Source organism: Phyllostomus discolor, chromosome 12 (assembly GCF_004126475.2).
Source record: "Phyllostomus discolor isolate MPI-MPIP mPhyDis1 chromosome 12, mPhyDis1.pri.v3, whole genome shotgun sequence".
NCBI classification, from domain to species: domain Eukaryota; kingdom Metazoa; phylum Chordata; class Mammalia; order Chiroptera; family Phyllostomidae; genus Phyllostomus; species Phyllostomus discolor.
The window spans coordinates 22,883,320-22,902,555 of record NC_040914.2 but is presented as its reverse complement, the minus strand read 5'-3'; the positions used below and the strand labels follow the sequence as shown (position 1 = coordinate 22,902,555).

The 19,236-nt window shown below is 39.9% G+C and overlaps 3 protein-coding genes and 1 pseudogene across 3 annotated transcripts in view; all 4 read right to left on the bottom strand.

Annotated features, from left to right (window-relative positions):
* LOC114511123 (zinc finger protein 350-like) overlaps positions 1–19,236 on the bottom strand; it is a 200,292-nt gene that overhangs the window by 138,750 nt on the left and 42,306 nt on the right. The gene's annotated exons all lie outside the window — the stretch shown is intronic.
* Positions 1–19,236, bottom strand: part of ZNF350 (zinc finger protein 350) — a 182,586-nt gene that overhangs the window by 127,998 nt on the left and 35,352 nt on the right. The window lies entirely within an intron of this gene.
* On the bottom strand, positions 4,275–14,022 carry LOC114511112 (zinc finger protein 883-like). Its single transcript, XM_028529774.2, has 3 exons — positions 13,300–14,022; positions 12,301–12,427; positions 4,275–6,825 (listed from the first exon to the last, which is right to left on the bottom strand). The coding sequence occupies exons 1-3, from the start codon at positions 13,333–13,335 to the stop codon at positions 5,066–5,068; spliced, it is 1,923 nt and encodes a 640-aa protein (XP_028385575.1). The 5' UTR covers positions 13,336–14,022; the 3' UTR covers positions 4,275–5,065.
* On the bottom strand, positions 17,365–18,208 carry LOC114510635 (annotated as a pseudogene).

Below are 19,236 nucleotides of genomic sequence, written 5' to 3'. Positions count from 1 at the left end.
CTGGGCAGTGGGTCCCTTTTGTGGAAAAGAAGTGTCACTTTACAATGAGACAGGGATCCTGTAGGTCTACAGCATTACTTCCAAATGTTAAGTTGCAGCATTCACATCCAGCTGGCCCCCTCCACTTCAGGGTGAATGTCAGTGCCACGTATGAACAACACTCCAAAAGTTAAAATAAGGCATCAAATTCACCATGACAAATGGGATCACATCCTGAGAGTTAAAATACGTGTGAAGTTGCAGACTCCCAGCCAAAATTACCAAGGTCTCCTGAGGGTCAAACTCCATGCTGGAAATCAAAGGCAGACAAACTGTAGCTCAGTCTAAGAGGTTCCCTAGATGCTAACCAGTGTGCTTCATTTAGTTGTGCATCATCACGCAGTTTCCTGGTTGCAGTCCTGGTAAGGACACATTTGGGTGAGGATTTGGTCCCAAATCAGCGAGTGTTTAGAAGCATATGATCGATGTATCTCTCACTTTGATGTTTCTTTCTTCCTTCTTTTCTTTCAACAAATGAGTAAAATATGTAAAAATAATAATATGATGTTTCCTTGGATGACTGAGTGGCTGAGGGTAAATGCTTTGGCATTTTAAGGAAATAAGAGAAATGTAGTAATTGTACCAATTGAAAAAGCAGCTTCAGCTGATCCTCCCTGGTTCTCATACTGCACATGACCTATTAAGGGCTTCACAGCGGTGGTAGAGATTGCATTAGAGGTGTGAGGGGGTGCCTGGTCTGGAAATGACTCTGCAGATAGAGGTGGGGGTTGCCAGAGTTTAAGAGTGTCCACACATACCTGCTCATTGAGAATGAACCCTTAGCATTGGCCTTATCCAACAGCTGAGAGGAAAAAATATACCTTATACCCACTTTACAGAGGAGAAAACTGAAGTCCAGACCAGAGGAAAAGATTACTTTGTGGCAGCATAATAATAATTTAGGAAAATTCCTGGACAAGTGGATTTCAGAAACTGAGATAACAAAATTAAACAAAGCCAAAGAGTTTGAGCAATTTACAGCCATCTGGTGAATAACAAGACTTTATCTTCTCTAACTAAGGACACTTGAGAGCAAAAAATTTATATCTCTCATCCCTAAGCAGAGAATACATCCTGGTCAGGGAAATAGAGAACAGAGATTCAAGTAATGTCATTTGAGCCAGCTAAAAGCAATGACAGATGAAGTCAAGGGAACAAATTTTAAAAATGACATTAAAAGCCAGATAGACCCTATATAAAAGTAAACAGTATAGTTGATCAAATATTCCCAAGCCTCTCTTATGCACTCCTTCTGATCCATCAGCATGTTAAAAAATGTACCTGGAAAGCTAATGAATATTCTGCTGAAATTGTTGTCTAAGATTGTCACCTGCAGAAAAGAAAAAAGCCCTCAGGACAAGGACTCAGGGCAGGCTTGCTCTACAGTATGTCTATGCCCCTTCTGATGCATGAACTTTTTACTTCCTCCTAAACTCTAAGGCTCCCCAGGAGACTTGCAGCCAGGGAACCAGCAGGCAGCAGTGGCCTGACCCAGTTTACTTGCTGATCCTGTCTCCAAGTTTCCCAGACTTTCTCTGACTTTCCAGTGAACTAACAGCAGCCCTGCCTTTGCTCACTCCTTTCCTTTCTTTAACTTTTCTAGGGAGTCATAACACAACACCATCTTAGACTCTCTCCTGCTACTTTTTCTACCCTAAGTCCTTCCATTGTTTCACTGCCCTCACCCTTAATAAACATACTCTGATAATCAACTAGACTTATGTTGTGGAATCTTTTCTATACAAAGTCAAAATCCTACATACTACAGCTGACCTGAGGCTGAACCAGCTCCTGCCCTGTAACAATTTAACTGTTAGTCTCAATATTTTGGAATCTAGTATTCAAATTTAAGGTGTCTGAATGAGGGCACAGGAAGTCTGGTCACTGCCTATTTCCCTCTGAACTGAACTTTTGGAGTCCAAACCACCCTGCTCATTCTGATGTCATCTGGTCTACTCTAGAAACCTGTTCCAGTACAAGAAACCCCATGACAAAAGACCAGAAAAATAGGATAACACTACAAAACAAGGGCTTATATTATCAAATGACTGGACTTCTAAAAGTGATGGAGAATATTAATAGATGGTTAATATAAAGGATGTCTGTTACATTGTACACAGCATGAAAATAATAGAAAATATTAAAATTCCATTCCAATACAAAAACAATTTTTAATAAAATTTTAAAAAGCAACAAATGAGTGAAATTCCAACACCCGCCTTTGTTGTTTTTCTGTCCTTTTCGTTTTAAAACTGGCAGATAGGATCAGACACCTTAGCAAAGACATAGCAAATACACACCTAAAACTCACCATAAATCTTTAGAAAACCAGTGAGTGAGGTAGCACTACAATATTTTAAAAGTTTAAATAAAAATGGCTTACCAACAACATATTCCCTAGGATGTAAAGGAAATAAAGCTCTCACACACTGCCAAAAGAATGCAAAAAGTCCCAATCAGTTTAAATAACAAATTGCTAATCTCTTTTAAATATTCACCTACCCTATGACACAGGCTGTGCAGTTAAGTGAAACTTATGTCCACATAATCATACTCAGCTTTACCTTATTTATTTTTAAAGATTGTATTCATTTTTGAGAGAGAGTGGGAGAGAGGGAGGGAGAGGAAGAGAAACATCAGCGTATGGTTGCCTCTCATATGTCTCCAACTGGGGACCTGGCTCACAACCCAGTCATATGCCCAGACTGGGAGTGTAAGTGGCAACCCTCTGGTTCACAGACTTGAACTCAATCCAATGAGCCACACCAGCGAGGGCTACAGCAGCTTTATTTAAACACTCCAAAATTAGAAATAACCAAATTAAATGGATCAAGTAATATATTCAAAAATAAGAATATTCTCAGCAAAATGAGCCACTAATATATTAGTAAATCTCCAAATATATTTGCAACATAAATGAAAGCAGAAAATAGCTAATCTCATAATGTAAAATTAAGAAATTGCAGTTATTAGAATTGAATGTAACTCAATGTTTACTTAAAGACATTTGAAGGGCTGAGAGAAATTTAAAAGGCCAAGAAATAAATTCCCAGTGACAAATAGTCGGTTTTATGACTATGACGATGGTTTCAATTTCATGTATTTGTGAAGACTGACCAAATACCATACTTGAAATACGTTTATTAACTAAAGCTTTTTAAAATGGTTCAAGATTTGAAAAAATGGTATTCCCAACTCCTTCTGGAAATAGTTTTGGCAACTCTGTATTCAATTCACATTCTCATGTGCTCTGGGACCAACTTTACCTCAGTGACAGCAAATATGGCCAAATAAAAAAAACTCACTCTATCCAACAGGACTGTTGGCTGACTCAAAAAAGCAACATCCATCAAGTACAGATATCCCTTTTTTAAATTTTTCTTTTCTAACAGTGTACCAGAGACTCTGATGTGAACATCTGAGAGCTGACAGAAACCCACAAGTTTTTTAAAACTTTGATTTTACAGACTGAGAGAAAAACATGGATGTTGTTCTGCTTTCACGTGCATTTTTTTGCTTCTTGTATGTACCATGATTGAACTGGGAACCTTGTCATATCAAGATGACACAGTAACAAACTGAACTACCCAGCCAGTCCCACAAAACCCTTTGTTTATATTCAATGATAATGACTGAGTGAACAGAAGATAAATATTCCTGCAGACCTTATGATTTGTGTACACATGATCCTGCAGTCTTTTTCTCAGAAACATTTCTAGATGCACATTCCATCTAGTTAGCTGCAATCTCCTCCAGCACCCATTAGGCCAGTGTTTCTGTTGCAATCAGTTTTCCCTAGCCTCTGTGGGGCTACAACTAGTGACCATTACCCATGTAATTGCAGATATTATGGCACATGGCCCTTTGCAAGACTTGGGCCAGGGATTCCCTTCAATAGCACTGGTATCCTTATGAACAAGGAAAAAACCCATGCTGTTTCCCTGATGTACTTGAGGTTGTCTTAGCTGCCCCCTCTTTGGAGTCATCTGTGTCTTCTAAAACTCTTGGCATCCAAGCTTCACATGACAACTAGAGCCCACAATCTTGCCTAAGTGGATATTGGCAGCAGCGCAAATTTGGGAAAAAACAGCAGAGTTAACTTCTGCACAAAACTATCCGAACAAAGGCAGAGAAAATTTGAAACACACAGAAAAGTTGTTCACCTCTTCATGGTTGTAGGGCCCAAATCTACATGTAAAGTACCCCACACAGTAAACCGAACACCCAGATTTAAACAAGATTTAGAAAAGAGCCTTTATTGTTTTACAAATCAAATGGAGATGAGCTTGGCAGTACTTGCACTAGAGACCTGGACACTCAATAATTCATCACTGATACCTAGGAAAAGCATGTCCCTGAAAAAGGTAGTCCTTCTGAAGGTGATGGCTGAACTCAGATGATGTTCTCTGGACCAATATCACATCAGGTCAATGTGCCAACAGTAACAGTAAAAGGAATAAAGACTTAAACACTAAGGCCACTCTTAATTTTCGCCAACAAATCAGAGAGAACAATGACCTTCTGTAAGCACATTAGGATGGTGACTAAGGTAATCTGTGGGAATCCTATAGGTGGTACAGGTGAAATAGTGCCAGCAATAGAAATATGCAGTGACATGGATATAGCAAGACATCTGGATAAATTAGAAAGTGCAACATAGAAATACATGCTTATTGCATAATACAAATGTATGGGGGAATCTCCCTACTGTTATCAGACTCAATTCAGACAAAGCTTAAAGAGTTTCTTATAGTTTAAAACCAAAAAAGTTAAAAAAAAATAGTACATTTATGACACATCTAAGACCTTCTACCCATGTGAACTCTTCTGTGGAGAGGGAGATTAAAATTTTGGCTAAATGATTTCCAACATTAACAGTACTCATGAGGCCTTTCTCCTGAGTAAAATATCTGATGACGAAGGCCAGTGCTTATGGTGAAAGATTTCCCACTTTCATTGAATTCTAAAGGCCTTTCTCCAGTGTGAAATGTGGATGATAACAAAAGTTGGTGCTACTACAAAAAGATTACCTACATTCATTGGACTCACAAGGCCTATCTCCTGTATGAAATCTCTGATGATAACGAAGGGAATAGATCGTAGTGTAAGATTTCCCACATTCACTACACTCATAAGGTCTTTCTCCAGTGTGAAATTTCCGATGATACCCAAGACCACTGCGACTGATAAAAGATTTCCCACATTCACTGCACTCATAAGGCCTTTTTCCAGTGTGAACACTCTGATGACAGCGAAGGTTATGCATACTGGTAAAAGATTTCCCACATTCACTGCACTCATAAGGCCTTTCTCCAGTGTGAAATCTCTGATGATACCTGAGACCACTGCGACTGATAAAAGATTTCCCACATTCACTGCACTCATATGGCATTTTTCCAGTGTGAACACTCTGATGGCAACGAAGGTGATGGATTCTGGTAAAAGATTTCCCACATTCATTACACTTGTAAGGCCGTTCTCCTCTGTGAAATCTCTGATGATAAAGAAAGCCAGTGCTACTGCAAAAAAATTTCCCACATTCAGTGCACTTATAAGGCCATTCTCCAGTGTGAAATCTCTGATGACAACGCAGACCACTTCGACTAGTAAAAGATTTCCCACATTCATTGCATTCATAAGGCCTTTCTCCAGTGTGAACTCTCTCATGACCACGAAGGTGATGGATTCTACTAAAAGATTTCCCACATTCACTGCACTCATAAGGCCTTTCTCCTGTGTGCAATCTCTGATGATAATGGAGGCCAGTGCTACTGGTAAAAGATTTCCCACATTCACTGCATTTGTAAGGCCTTTCTCCAGCATGGACTCTCTGATGATAACGGAGACCAGTATTACTAGTAAAAGATTTTCCACATTCAACACACTCATAAGGCTTTTCTCCAGTGTGACGTCTCTGATGATAACGAAGGTGATCGATTCTGGTAAAAGATTTCCCACATTCACTACACTCATAAGGCCTTTCTCCCGTGTGAAATCTCTGATGATAACGGAGACGAGTGCTGCTGGTGAAGGATTTCCCACACTCACTGCATTCATAAGGCCTTTCTCCAGAGTGAACTCTCTGATGACAACAAAGGCCAGTATTACTGCTAAAAGACTTCTGACATTCACTGCATTTGTAAGGTGTCTCTTTAGTGTGAACTCTCTGACAATGACAAAAACCAGAAATTCTGGTAAAATATTTTCCACATTCACGACACACAAAATGCTGTTTTCCAATACAAACATTATTGTTCTCAAGAAATGTGTGGTTGCAGCCAATGGCTTTTTTGCATTCGCTCTGGGTATAATCACTTTTTCTTCTTTGAATAGTGACCCCAGATGCCAAGATTTCATTTGGCTTCTTCCTGGTTTGAGTAGACTGTTGTTGGACATGTCCTGACATGATAAGGATATCCTGCCCAGCCTCCCTGTAAGTTAAAAGCTTCTGGGAAACACTGCAATTGCAACCCTTCGCAAGTAGGTTCCTCCTGTCCATGCTTCTTATGAAAGGCTTCTCTCCAATATGGTGTTCTTGCTGCTGGTCACACTTTCCACTGAAATAAAATTGTTGTGCACATGCCCCACACCTCAATGGTTTCTGGCTGTGTTGTGTTTCCTGCTGGTCAGACAAGTAGAAAATATGTTTCAAGACGGGCCTGCAACTCTCACAGGGGTGGTTCTTCTGGGAAGATGAAGCCACCTTGGAATTCTTTGCCTGAGACACTCCAACTGAAACGTTTTGTTCAATCGGTACTTCCACATCCTCTGCTCCACAGCAGCAACCTGAACAAAAGGACACAATGGTGAAGTATATGTTGACCTTATAGAGAAGGAATATCCTCATCACACACGGCCATCTGTCACAGCTAGGCATGATTCTATGAAATGATACTCAAGACAAGTGAGTTAGACTCTGAAGAAATAGCTGTTATACTTTACTTGGCCGCAAAGTTCAGTCATTGGTGGAGACTTCACCAAGGGTGAGACAGGAGCATAGGACGCAACACAGAGAAGTGAGGCAGGGTCTACTTGTTCCTCCACAAATGGCTATCTGCAGGACCTTTCCTGCTGGTGCTATGAGGGTGTGTAGAATAATCTGAATGAGTCAAACCCATAAACATCCATTGTGCTAGAGCATATGATATTCAAGGTGAATATAAACCAAGGTTGGAGTGAAGTAAAAAGGAACCTGTAAGAGAAATGGTTGAAGTACGAAGTTTAGAGAGGGAAAGATTTAACATGGGCTGGGAATTCAAGTGGAACTCATAACTTCAAACTTAGTAGTTGACAAAGTATCAACAATAAACAAGAACAAGTGGATGAGATGAGGCCTAGTAACAGTATCAAAATACTGTTCAACGAAATGTGTTCCCAGTGAGGACGTTAAGAAAGTCCTAGCATCAAACCCTCTCCAGCAGCCCAATACCAAGTCAAGACTGCCTCTGAATCCATCCTGCCATGGATGGAGACATGTTTTTCCTGGGATGCACAAATTATTCTTCCTCTTAAATCCCAGTTGAGACACATAGCCAGCACTGTGGTAGAACAACAAAGCACAAAAGAGACCATGGAAAAATATCTATGTGACTGACTTCAGCAATACAAGAGAACGAGAAATACAAACATTCTTCCTTTTCCCAGAGCAAGGAGAAAACTATCCTAAAACAAAATCGACCATGCAGGAGGGAAAAAATAATCCAGTAATGACAAACAGGAAATTAGCCCTGACCAGATTGCTCCGTTGGATATAGCATCATCCCAATACGCTAAGGTTATGGGTTCAATCCCTGGTCACAGCACATACAGAAGCAGCCAATGAATGCCCAACAAATAGATGTTTCTCTCTGTGTCTTCAAAGAAGAAGAAGAAGAAGAAAAGACAAGCAGCACAGCAAAAGAGCAAAAAAAAACAGAGAATAGCATAGAAAGGATGACTGGGAAAATGGGGTTACCAAACATATTTGAAGATAGCTAGGATCCAAAACAAGGGTCAGAGTTACTTCTATCAACCACTGTGATTGCTCTAAGGTTGACCTTAGTGGACTGCTCTGTAAAACACACTGGAAATTTTTGTTTGTATGAACCATAGAAGCCCCTGCAATGTTTGTAAATTCCTCATAGTTTAAACATCAGAGGACACTAGAATTTCTCCACACGAATCCAAGAGAAATTTTTCATCCACAACCTAGTCCAGGAAGACAACAAAATCAGATTTCCCTAGCAGTATTTGATATTATAGTTTTCTCACTTTCCCCCCCTTTACCCCCTTTACCCAGCCCACATCCCACTTTCACAGTCAGTCCCCACACCATTATCCATGTCCATAGCCCCTCCATATATGTTCTTTGACTAATCCCTTCACTCTCGTAAAATCAGTCCCCACCTCCTTTTTCCCCTCCTACAGATGCCAATCTATGTCATGATTCTATGCCTCTGGTTGTATTCTGACCTCAGCTCATATAGCATCAAGGAGACTAAGCTGCTGGGACTTGTCTCAACCCTGAACGCCCTCCCAGGCAACACCCTTGAATCCACATGCAGATGAATCTACTTCACTAGCCAAGAATTGGTCCATAAGGCTGAAAGAAGTAACTGCTTCTTCAAATGCATAGACATCCATATAGGACTTAAAAAATACTAAAAACAAGGATACCACAAAGAGAGAGAACATAATAATTTTCCAATAATTGATACCAAACAAGTGGAGATCTATACATAGCCTAATAAGAAATCCAAAATATTTACTTTTAAAAACATCCGTGAGCCTACAGACAGTATAAACAGAACCAACTTAAGAAACCAACACAGAAAGAAAAGATTATCAGAGAAAGAAAAATTAAATAATAACAAAACAGAAACACTGGAGTTGACAAATTACAATGAACAAAATAAAAAATGCAATAGAAAGAATCAAAGGCAGACATGAAGAGTGTCATGTCAGTCAGGTCATTGAAAGTATCTAGGTGGAGAGAAATAAAGAAGGGAAATAAATTTAAAACATACAGCAGGGTGAATTAACACCATCAAGATAAATGATATTTCCATTATGGAAATCCCAGGAAACATAGCAGCAGGGGGAGGGTGGAGACAAAGAGAAGGAAAGGGAGAAAAGGAAAAAGTAGAACATTTACTTAAAAAAAAAATAAGCTGAAGACAGACTTCCAAAGTCTGAAAAAGAAATGTGAATAATCAAGGGCACACATTCTCACAGCTCCCTATACATATTCAGTGCAAAGTGGACTTCACCAAGACACAGTAAAATGAAGTGTCAAAAATCAAAGGCAAAGAGAGCTGTGAAAGCACAAAGAAAGTAGAAACTTCTCACACAGAGGAATGCCTGAATAATGGTATCAGTATATTCCTCTCTACAAAACTTGCCAACTAGGAGAAAATAAAATAATACTGTGTGAAACACTAAATGGAAACCATCGACATTTTATCCAGAAAACCTGTTCTTCAGAAAGATTTTCCCAGACAAAGCTAAGGAACTTTACTGTGACTCAACATGACTTAAAAGAACTACCAAAAAAGTCCTTGAAGATGAAAGAATACTAAATTAAAACTCAAATACATAGGAAAGTGTAAATCTCAGTAGTAAATTAACAATAAAATAAATTCATTATACTGTAACTTTGATGAAATGCATACTAGGTAACTATTTAAAGGTTAAAAATAAAGTCTAGTAGAAATAACAACACTAACATTGTATATACCTTAATCAATATACAATATGAAAAAGTATGACTTGTGACATCAAAAAAATATAAAGGGATGTATAGTGAAGATTTGAAAAGTAGAATTAATGCATGCAACTGAAGGCGTTATCAAAATCAGACAGATCGTGCTCTCACAGCATAGCTCAGTTCATTGAGCATGTATCACAAAGCAAAAGGATGACGGTTTGATTCCATTCAAGGCACATGCCTAAGTTGTGGCTGGTGTTGGGTTTTGGGCAGTTCCTAGGTTGGGGTGTATGCAAGAGGCAATTAATGATGTTTTTCTCACACACTGATGTTTCTCTCCCTTTCTTTCTCACTCACTTCCCCTATCTCTAAAAATAAAGAGATTGTGAAGTGTATGAGTTCTTTAAGTAAGTCTTTTAGAAATCACAAGCAAAGAATATGTAATATATATATAAATATATATATGTGCACACGCACACACACAAAAGAGAGAGAAGTCAAACCACTATACAAAATCATCAAATCACAAAGCAAGATCATAATAAAAGACAAACAAAGGAAATGCAAAAGAGCCAGAAACCAATCAAGAAGTGGCAACAGTAGTTTCTTAAACAAATTGTTCAAACAAGAATTGAGTGACTGAAGAGATTAAAAACAAAAAACAAAAAACAAAACAGACTCAATATATGCTGCCTGCATGAAACATTAAATTTTTATGGATACAAACAGGATGAAAATAAAGAGGGCAGGGATCACTATAATTCTATCAGACAAAATAGACTACCTCAAAAACTGTCACAAGAGACAAGGGTCATTACAGAATGATAAATAAGTCAACCAGAAGGATAACAATTTTAAGTATTAGCACTGAACAAGACAGCAACCTAACATATTGTATTAAGCAAATAATGTCAGATGTGAAGGCAGAAAAAGAAACCAAACATTAGTAGATAACTTCAATATTGCCCCTTCAACAACAGGTAAATAGCCCATTCAAAAGCAAAAAAGAATTAATGAAGATTGTGTACAGTTTAGAGCAAACAGTACAAATAATTATTAAAACACAATCTATCAAAGATTATGAATAAAATGCAGGAAATACAATTCTAAGAGGAAATTTTATAGTGATGTCTATATTAAGAAAATAGACCTCAAATAAACAACCTAACCTTGCACCTCAGAAAATGCCAAGAAAGTAAATCCAAACCTAGCAAAGGGAAAAATAAATAAATACATACATACACACATATTAGAACAAACACAAAGGAAATAGAGCTAAAAGAAGAGAGTATCAGAACTAAGAGCTGTTTTTTGAAAGATACACAAAATTGTCAACCCTTAGTGAAACTAAAACAAAAGAAAGAGGACTCAAATAAATTAATAAAATATAAGACATTATTATACCTGGCACTATCAACCACAATGCACACAAAATCACCACACAAAAAAATAAACAAAAATAAAAAGATTGAACTACAACAAATGAAAAAGCTTTGTGATAAAACAACAGCAATTAACATAATGAAATAAAAAGGCAATCTATAGGAATGGAGAAAAATGCTTGCAAATCATATGAAGGTATTACTTGGAGCTATTGTGGGCTCAGTTCAGAAAACTGCAATAAAGCAAGCATCAAGATATAGATTCAATAATAATAATTATTCCCAGTGAATAATAAAATTATGTTAAATGATACTGCACACTGTTTTTTAAAAAGCTTTTATTTATTTATTTATTGTTAGAGAGAAAAAGGAGGGAGAAAGAGATGGAAAGAAACATCCACGTGAGAAAGAGAATCATCCATCGGTTGCCTTAGGTATGCACCTCTAGGGGACCAACCAACAACCCAGGCATGTGCCCTGACAGGTCATTGAACCAGCAACCTTTCACTTTGCAGGACCACACCCAACCTACTGAACCACACAGGTCAGAGCTTTATTGTAAGCTATAAATAATGCAATACCTTTGTCTAAAAACAAATAAATCTCCACATAATTAAGAACAGTTTATTACCAAACACTGGTTATCAGAATCTGAGCCTACAGGAAAAATGACGACACTAGACTTGCTGAATGCAGGGTTCTCAAAAACATTGAATTTGTAGAAAGAAGGAACGGAAAGGGAAGGAAACAAAAGGAGAGAGAGAGAGAAAGAAAGAGATCCACAATATCTGCAGAGCACTATTAGGCAAATGCAAAATTACATGTACTTGTATGTGAAAAGGAATTAATATATAAAGTATACAAGGGATTCATTGGCCAAAAAGATATGTACAAATGACCAACAGGAAGGAGAAAATGCTTTTCCTCGCTAATCAAGGTGGTATCCATCAGGCTCCCTGCAACATTACAAACCACAAATCCTTCCCTATGAGTTCACTACAGCAGGTATTGGAACTGCAGGGACACAAAAGGGCAGTGCAAACAAACCAGGGCTACCAAGGAAAGCAACTACTCATTAAACTAGAAAATCAATCAGTGCTTGCAGTCCACATGTGAGAGAGCATCCCCTACAGAACAGGAGGCATGGGAAACGCAAAGCTAAGTCCATGTCACTGGCAAGACTGAGGGTCTTACCCAGGGAGGATACAAGTTCAAAGTTCTCCAGCATCACATCCAGGTACAGGTGTCTCTGATCCTCATCAAGGAGGCACCATTCTTTCCTGGAGAAGTACAGGGCAATGTCCGCAAAGGTCACACCAACCTGTCAGAATTGAGACAAACGAAACCAGAGTAGGGTAGTCTTTCTAAGAACATGCAATCCTACTCCTTTCACATTTTCTGCTCACTCATCCTCTTCCAGGTTTCTCAGTGCTGGCTGCTCTCATCAGTCCCATTAATCACTATTACCGCCTTCAGCAATAGCAATGTAATTACTGTTATCGCCTTCAGCAATAGCTGGGTTGGGAGTGGGGGAACAGAGGGTAAATGACATCTAAGCTCTGGGCCATGCCTGCAGGGCCCCATCCTTCCCAACAAGCAATTCCACAGAGTCTCCCAGATCATGGCCCCAAGACACAGCCAAACATGGGCTTATGCTTCACCCTTAAATCCCCACACACACTCGGGTCACCAGGACCATCAGCTCCCATTTCCCTTAGTTGTGGACATCATTGTGGAATGTTTGCCTCCTTCACATCTTCAGATTCCAGGTTCACTCCCTCAGCTTTGCCACCTTCCTGTTCCACCATCTCACTGGACTCACCCATGAACTAGGCCTATGGCATCCAGAGTGCCTGCAGGTTCCAGCAGGACCCAGCACAACCCCAGCTTTCTGATGGATCCCACAGCCCGGCAAAGCCCCGAATGCACTCCTCCCTGCCTGCCTCTGATCTTTGCTTCAACAGCCACACCCAGAACCGCATGGGAATTTCAGATCCGAAAAAGCCCTGTCCACTCTGTACTGCATTTGCTGTGTCCTCAAAAGCCACAACACGCAGTATCCACTGAGCCTTCGTCACGGTCCTCCACCCGGGCCTGGTCTGCAGGACCTGGAGAGCGTCTCGCACCCGGGGCCATAGTGTCCACTGAGGTGAGGATGAAGTTGGGGATTGGGCGACGAGGACGGTCACTCACCGCAGCCGGGAGCTTCGGAGTGTTCGCCGCCATCATACTGTTTGCAGAATGGGGCGCAAGTGTCCGGAGAGAAGGACGCCCCGGACGCGGCGGCTCCAGTCCGGTCCGTGGGGCGGGTCACCCCGGCAGCGCTGCCAAATCCGTTACTCTGCTGTTTTTGTGTAGACCACGACTACCGCGCCTTCTCCGTCCCCAGAACCAGCGATGTGGAGCCGCCAAACAAGAAGTTGAGCGGATTCTGGGTGAAGACAAAATGCCGGTTGTAAGGACACCGGAAGTACCGCCCTCTGCATTGTGCCCTAATAGAGATGCCTTTTCTGACCCTTCATTGGTTAAGCCTAGCGGCATTCCCACGCAGGTCTTCTGGTACTGTGGGTCGGAGAGTCCAAGGGGACGATGAAGAGTTGTCCCATTCCAATTCAACAGCAAGACGGCGATCCAGTGCCAAGGGAGCTGGTAAATAACATGCACTTATGGAAGGGACAACTTGAAAATTGCTAAAGTAAGTTGTCATCTTTTCATCATGAAGGGTCTTAAATTTCTGCTGATGAAAACACATTATCTGTGAGGCCAATACAAGGAGTCATAACAAAAGAGGTATGTCTGCCTTAGAGTCTGGAAAATATCATCACACAAATGTCCTACTTACACCATCATATATGTATGTGACAAATATAGAACACAAAAATATAGGCATACACCCCTTTAAAATAAAAAAAGCTAATATACATAATATAAACATTAAATGGAAACCTGTAATTTGAACATCAATTAAATTTTTGAAAAAGTGGGAGAATTGAATCCTGACAAATTTATTGGTTTCTGTTATTTTGAAAATGCTATAGTAATTATCATGATAAAAAAATTGCCCTTTACAAACGTATTTAAGACAGCAGGTGAGATGACGTTTCAGTCATTCTCAATGTGATAAGATTATGAACATATTTATAAATATTTAGAGTAAATTAAGTATGTATTCGTAATGACAGCTGACCTATGTATAGGTAAAGTTTTTTAAAAACTTTTAAAAAATCACATGAATTATAAGTAACAAGTGTGGATATACATATGTGCAATGAATATTAAAAATCAATAATTCTATAACAAGCTTCTATTTAAAAATTCATAGTAAATATAACACTAAAATATAACCCAAAATTTGAAAAACATTAAAACAGTAATGAAACACAGGGGTTAAAAAAAATCTAAAAACCTACCAGAAATGGAAATTCCTGGGGTCCAGCCTTGGCAGGGTCTCAGGGTCCCTGAAGGATGCACGGCTAAAGTGAAGCAAATGAATTGAGACACCCGGTGGGGTGCCAGAGGACAGCCAGGCTTTTTGGGCCCAACTGACTCACTGAAAAAAATCAATCTTTATTTTTATAGTGGAGGTTATACAACATTCAATGTATAGTGTGATTATTAAAACAGAAACGGTTACCATAGAAATAACTTCAAAAAGTACAGGTTTTACAGATCAGTCATGTTAAACAAAGAAATAACCAAAAAGTACAGGAAGTTCCACAGATCAACCATATTAAACAAAGGTTATTTTGACCAGGAGGGTCATTAATCAGATAGCCAATGAAGCTATATGGGCACAAACTTTCAGGTGCCAATTAGTAACTGGGTGTCTACTAAGATTCTAGGGATTGGTCTAAATTAAAAGGGTGCAAGGGGTGATTTATAGGTTATATAGAAATTAGCTCTTGTCCATTACAGTTAGATTTGTCTAGGTTAGGTAACTGGGTTTTTTTGCCTAGGTTTTTTGATTTATATATCTTGGGGGGGGGGCATGTTTTGTATTCATTTCCATGTATTGAGATCATTATTTTCAACTAGAACTCCTTGCTTCTTTACACTCCTGCCCAGGGTATGGGAGGGGTAGAGGTTCTAATAAATCTTAAGCTTTTGAGTGCTGGCTCAAGAAACATTCCTAGCAACAGTTCCCTTCAGCATCCTGGCAGTTGGTCTGCCCATAGTTTAATTTTGTCCTTAACTTCCCAGGTGGGGGGAGTAGGCAGCATTAGGGTTGCTAGGGGTCTCTATTCTGTGATCAGCAAGTCATTTCGTGCAGAATCAGAAGCATCATGCAGATTTTTTGTTATAACACACAGGTATCTAAAAATCCCACCACCTATTGCTAGCAGGGACAGGTATACAGGAAGAGATAGACAGGAGATCTGGCCACAGTTGCCTCTGCTGTGCAGATGTGTCTCATCCTACCTGACTGTGTCAAAAGTCAGCTGTTGGTCGGCTCCTGACAGGAAATCACTTCTAAATGAAAATAATCTCTAGCACCCTAAAACTAACACAATGATCAGAGAATGGCCTGACACTGTGTGTTTTATTAAGTGAGTGAACCTTAGTGTTTTTATAGCAATTGGTGAATATGCATTTTTTACCTTTTTGGACCATGAACTACAAATGGATTCTGTAAGCAAATGTTACTTATGTGTTTTTGGTTAAGGTGGGTGTTAAAACTTCCTACTAGATGAAGTGAAAGAAAGCCATACTTAAAAACAGGCCAATAGAATACTGTAAAACACAAATAGCAACATAATCAAAATAATCTCAAAGCTAAAAAATCATAATGATGTTAGACTTCAGTAAGTGAAATTTGAACTGTGCCTGAAACTGACCTGACACCAGTCTATGCTTAGCAGATTTTTTCTGTGATCTACATCTAGCCCCAGCTGGTGTGGCTCAGTGGATTGAGTGCCAGCCTGTGAACTAAAGGGTTGCTGGTTCAATTTCCACTCAGGGCACATGCCTTGGTTGTCGGCCAGGTCTGCCATAGAGGACACTCAAGAGGCAACCAACTATTGATGCTTCCCTTTCTTTTTCCCTCCCTTCCCCTAAATAGATAGATAGATAGATAGATAGATAAATTCTTTAAAAAAGAAAAAGACACAGACGTGGATGATCTTGTGTTAGTAACTTTGATACTGTAAATATTCACGTCTGTGGGGAAAGCACATCCCTGAAAAAGGCAGTTCTGCAAGTTGCCAGCTGAACTCAGATGATGTTCTCTGGGGGCCAACACTAGGTCAGGTCCATGTTGCAACTAGTCAGAGTGAAGGGACTGCAGATCCCCTAAGAGTTCAGTGTACTAATTTTCTCCAACAAATCAGAAGAAAAAGTTTGCTTTTGTGAGCACATTAGTACGGTGACTGATACAAACTGTGGAAACCTGCTAGGTGCTAAAGGTGAAATAGCTTTGGCCACAAAAATGTGCAATGACATAGATCTGGCAAGAGTCTTGGACAGGTTACATAGTGCACCATAGACACAGATGGTTCCTACACTATTAAAATTTATGAATAATCTCCATACTGTTGGTGTTTGGAGGTATGAGATTCAAGTCAGACAAATGGGGCTTCACAGGGCTTCTTACAGTGTTAACACTGAATAAGGAAAATGTACATTTCCTACATATCTAAGACTTTTCTCCAGTGTGAACTCTCATGTGCTGTGAAAGAATAAAGTTGTGACTAAAAGATATGCAACATACACTGCACTCATAAAGCCTCTGTCCTGTGAACTCTCTGATGATAAAAAAGGTTATGGCTACTGGTATAGGATTTCCCACATTCACTGCACACATAAAGCCTTTCTCCCACCATGAACTCTCTGATGAGAGTGAAGGCCACAAATCCTTGTAAAGGATTTCCCACATTGACTACACTTCTAAGGCTTTTTTTCTTTTTAAGATTTTATTCATCCATTTTTAGAGAGGGAAGGGAGGGAGAAAGAGAGAGAGAGAGAAACATCAATGTGCAGTTGCTGGGGGCCATGGCCTGCAACCCAGGCATGTGCCCCGACTGGGAATCGAACCCACGACACTTTGGTTCGCAGCCCGCGCTCAATCCACTGAGCTACGCCAGCCAGGGCAAGGCTTTTTTTCTTAAATAAAAGCATGGTATTATTTAGTGAAGAAAAAGATCAAACATATCTATTTTTAAAATATTTTATTTATTTTTAGACAGAGGGGATGGGAGGGAGAAAGAGGGAGAAAAGCATCAATGTGCAGTTGCCTCTCACACATCCCCACTTGAGGACCCAGACTGCAACCCAGGCATGTGCTTTGACTGGGAATCAAACCAATGACTCTTTGGTTCGCAGGCCAGTGCTCAATCCACTGAGCCACACCAGCCAGGGTTCAAACATAACTTTAATGTTGATCCCTACCCCTATCAGAGCCCAAAGTCACAGGCCTACAGGCTATTCTGTAGGTAGAGATTTAAGAAACCTTGGAAGGTCTTCACATCAATGAGGACAGCTGATACTGCAGGATCTTCCCTCAAGGCTGAGCTGAAGTTTTGGAGTGTGGTCTACACATTCATTTAACTCCAAAGCTTCCAGCCCTTCAAACCAGGGCCAAAAGAGGTAATCTATCATAGAAAGTAAATGGCCACCAAAGAAGGTATTCTTCTTATTGGTCAGAACCTCGTGCAGCTTACTGAATTCTTTACGAAATTCTTCTTTTAAGCCAAAGCAGTCTTCCTAATTCTTACTTCTAATAAAGCTTCCTAATCAACCACTCAGGCTTATTTTTTAGGTTGATGTTGATGACTTCATGTTTCATTCCTTGGTCTTTAGGACAAGGAACATGCTCTTGGCCAACAGGCAGAGCCTCATGCTATAGACATGGATCAGGCCCTCTGGGACTGGCCCTGAAGGTGCAATTTCCCTTTTTAGGCTTAGCTGACACTCCAGACATTGTAGCACAGCCTCATGAGGCCTTTCTTCAGTGTGAACAGTCTAATGATAACAATGAGCAAAGCTACTGGTAAAAATTTCTCACTTTCACTGCACACATAAGGTCTTTCTCCAGTGTGCACTCTCTGGTGATAACAAAGGTTATTATTGAAAGTGGCAAATAATTTACCACATTCACTCTACTCATATGGCCTTTCTCTTGCATAAACTCTCTGTTGATAATAAAAGCCAGAGATTCTGGTAAAATATTTTACACCTTCATGCACAGAAAACACTGTCTTTGACTACAAACAGCTTGGTCTGGAACAGGTGTGTGGTTTCAGCTGATAACTTTCTTACATTTTTCCTGGTGTAATAATTTTTTCTCCATTGAAGAGTCACCCAAGACATCAACATTTCATTTGGCCAGTCCCTAGTATGAGTAGTTTGTTGTTGGAGATGTACTGAGCTGGTAAGGATGTCCTGCCCAACCTCCCGGCAGGTAAAAAGCTTCTGGGACACATTAAAATTGCAGCCCTTTGCAAGTGAGATCCTATCCACACCTCTTCTGAAAGCCTTCTGTGTCAAGTGCTGGTGACACTTTGCACTGAAATCAAACCATTTTGCACAGGCCCCACATCTCAACAGTTTCTGGCTGTGTTGTGTTTCCTGCTGCTCAATCAAGTGGAAAATGTGCCTCAAGACTGATGCACAACTCTCACAGGGGTGGCACTTCCAGGAAGACAAACTTACCTTGGGATTCTTAGTCTGTGAGATTCCTATAGAAACATTCTGTTCAAAGGGTGCTTCCACATCCTCTGCTCCACAGCAATAACCTAAATAACAACAGAAAAAAGAAACACTTGTGAAGGACATCTTGACCTTATAAGGAAAGGGTAATCTCATCACAAATGTCCATCTGTTACACCTAGGCATGACACTCTGGGATGATTTTCAGACAAGTGAGTTAGACTCTTAGGAAATGAATGTTATACATTAGTTGACCCTAAAGGTCAGTCAATGGCAGAGACCCCACCAAGGAAAATGATACCAGCTTAGGATGGGAAACAAAGAAGAGAGGCAGGATTTACTAGTTGTCCCTCTGCAAGTGGCTTCCTGCAGGACCTTTTCCTGCTGCTGATGTGAGGCTGTGTAGAATAATTTGAAATGAACTCAAACCCATAAAAATCAATTGTACTAAAGCATATGATGTCCAAGGTCAATATAATGGTACGT

Excerpts from the sequence above, each read along its gene's own strand:
- LOC114511112 (XM_028529774.2), bottom strand. The coding sequence starts at position 13,335 with ATGATGGCGGCGAACACTCCGAAGCTCCCGGCTGCG. Across the intron at positions 12,428-13,299 it reads CTCCGAAGCTCCCGGCTGCG|GTTGGTGTGACCTTTGCGGA; the intron begins GTGAGTGACCGT and ends CAATTCTGACAG. Across the intron at positions 6,826-12,300 it reads TGAACTTGTATCCTCCCTGG|GTTGCTGCTGTGGAGCAGAG; the intron begins GTAAGACCCTCA and ends CCTTTTGTTCAG.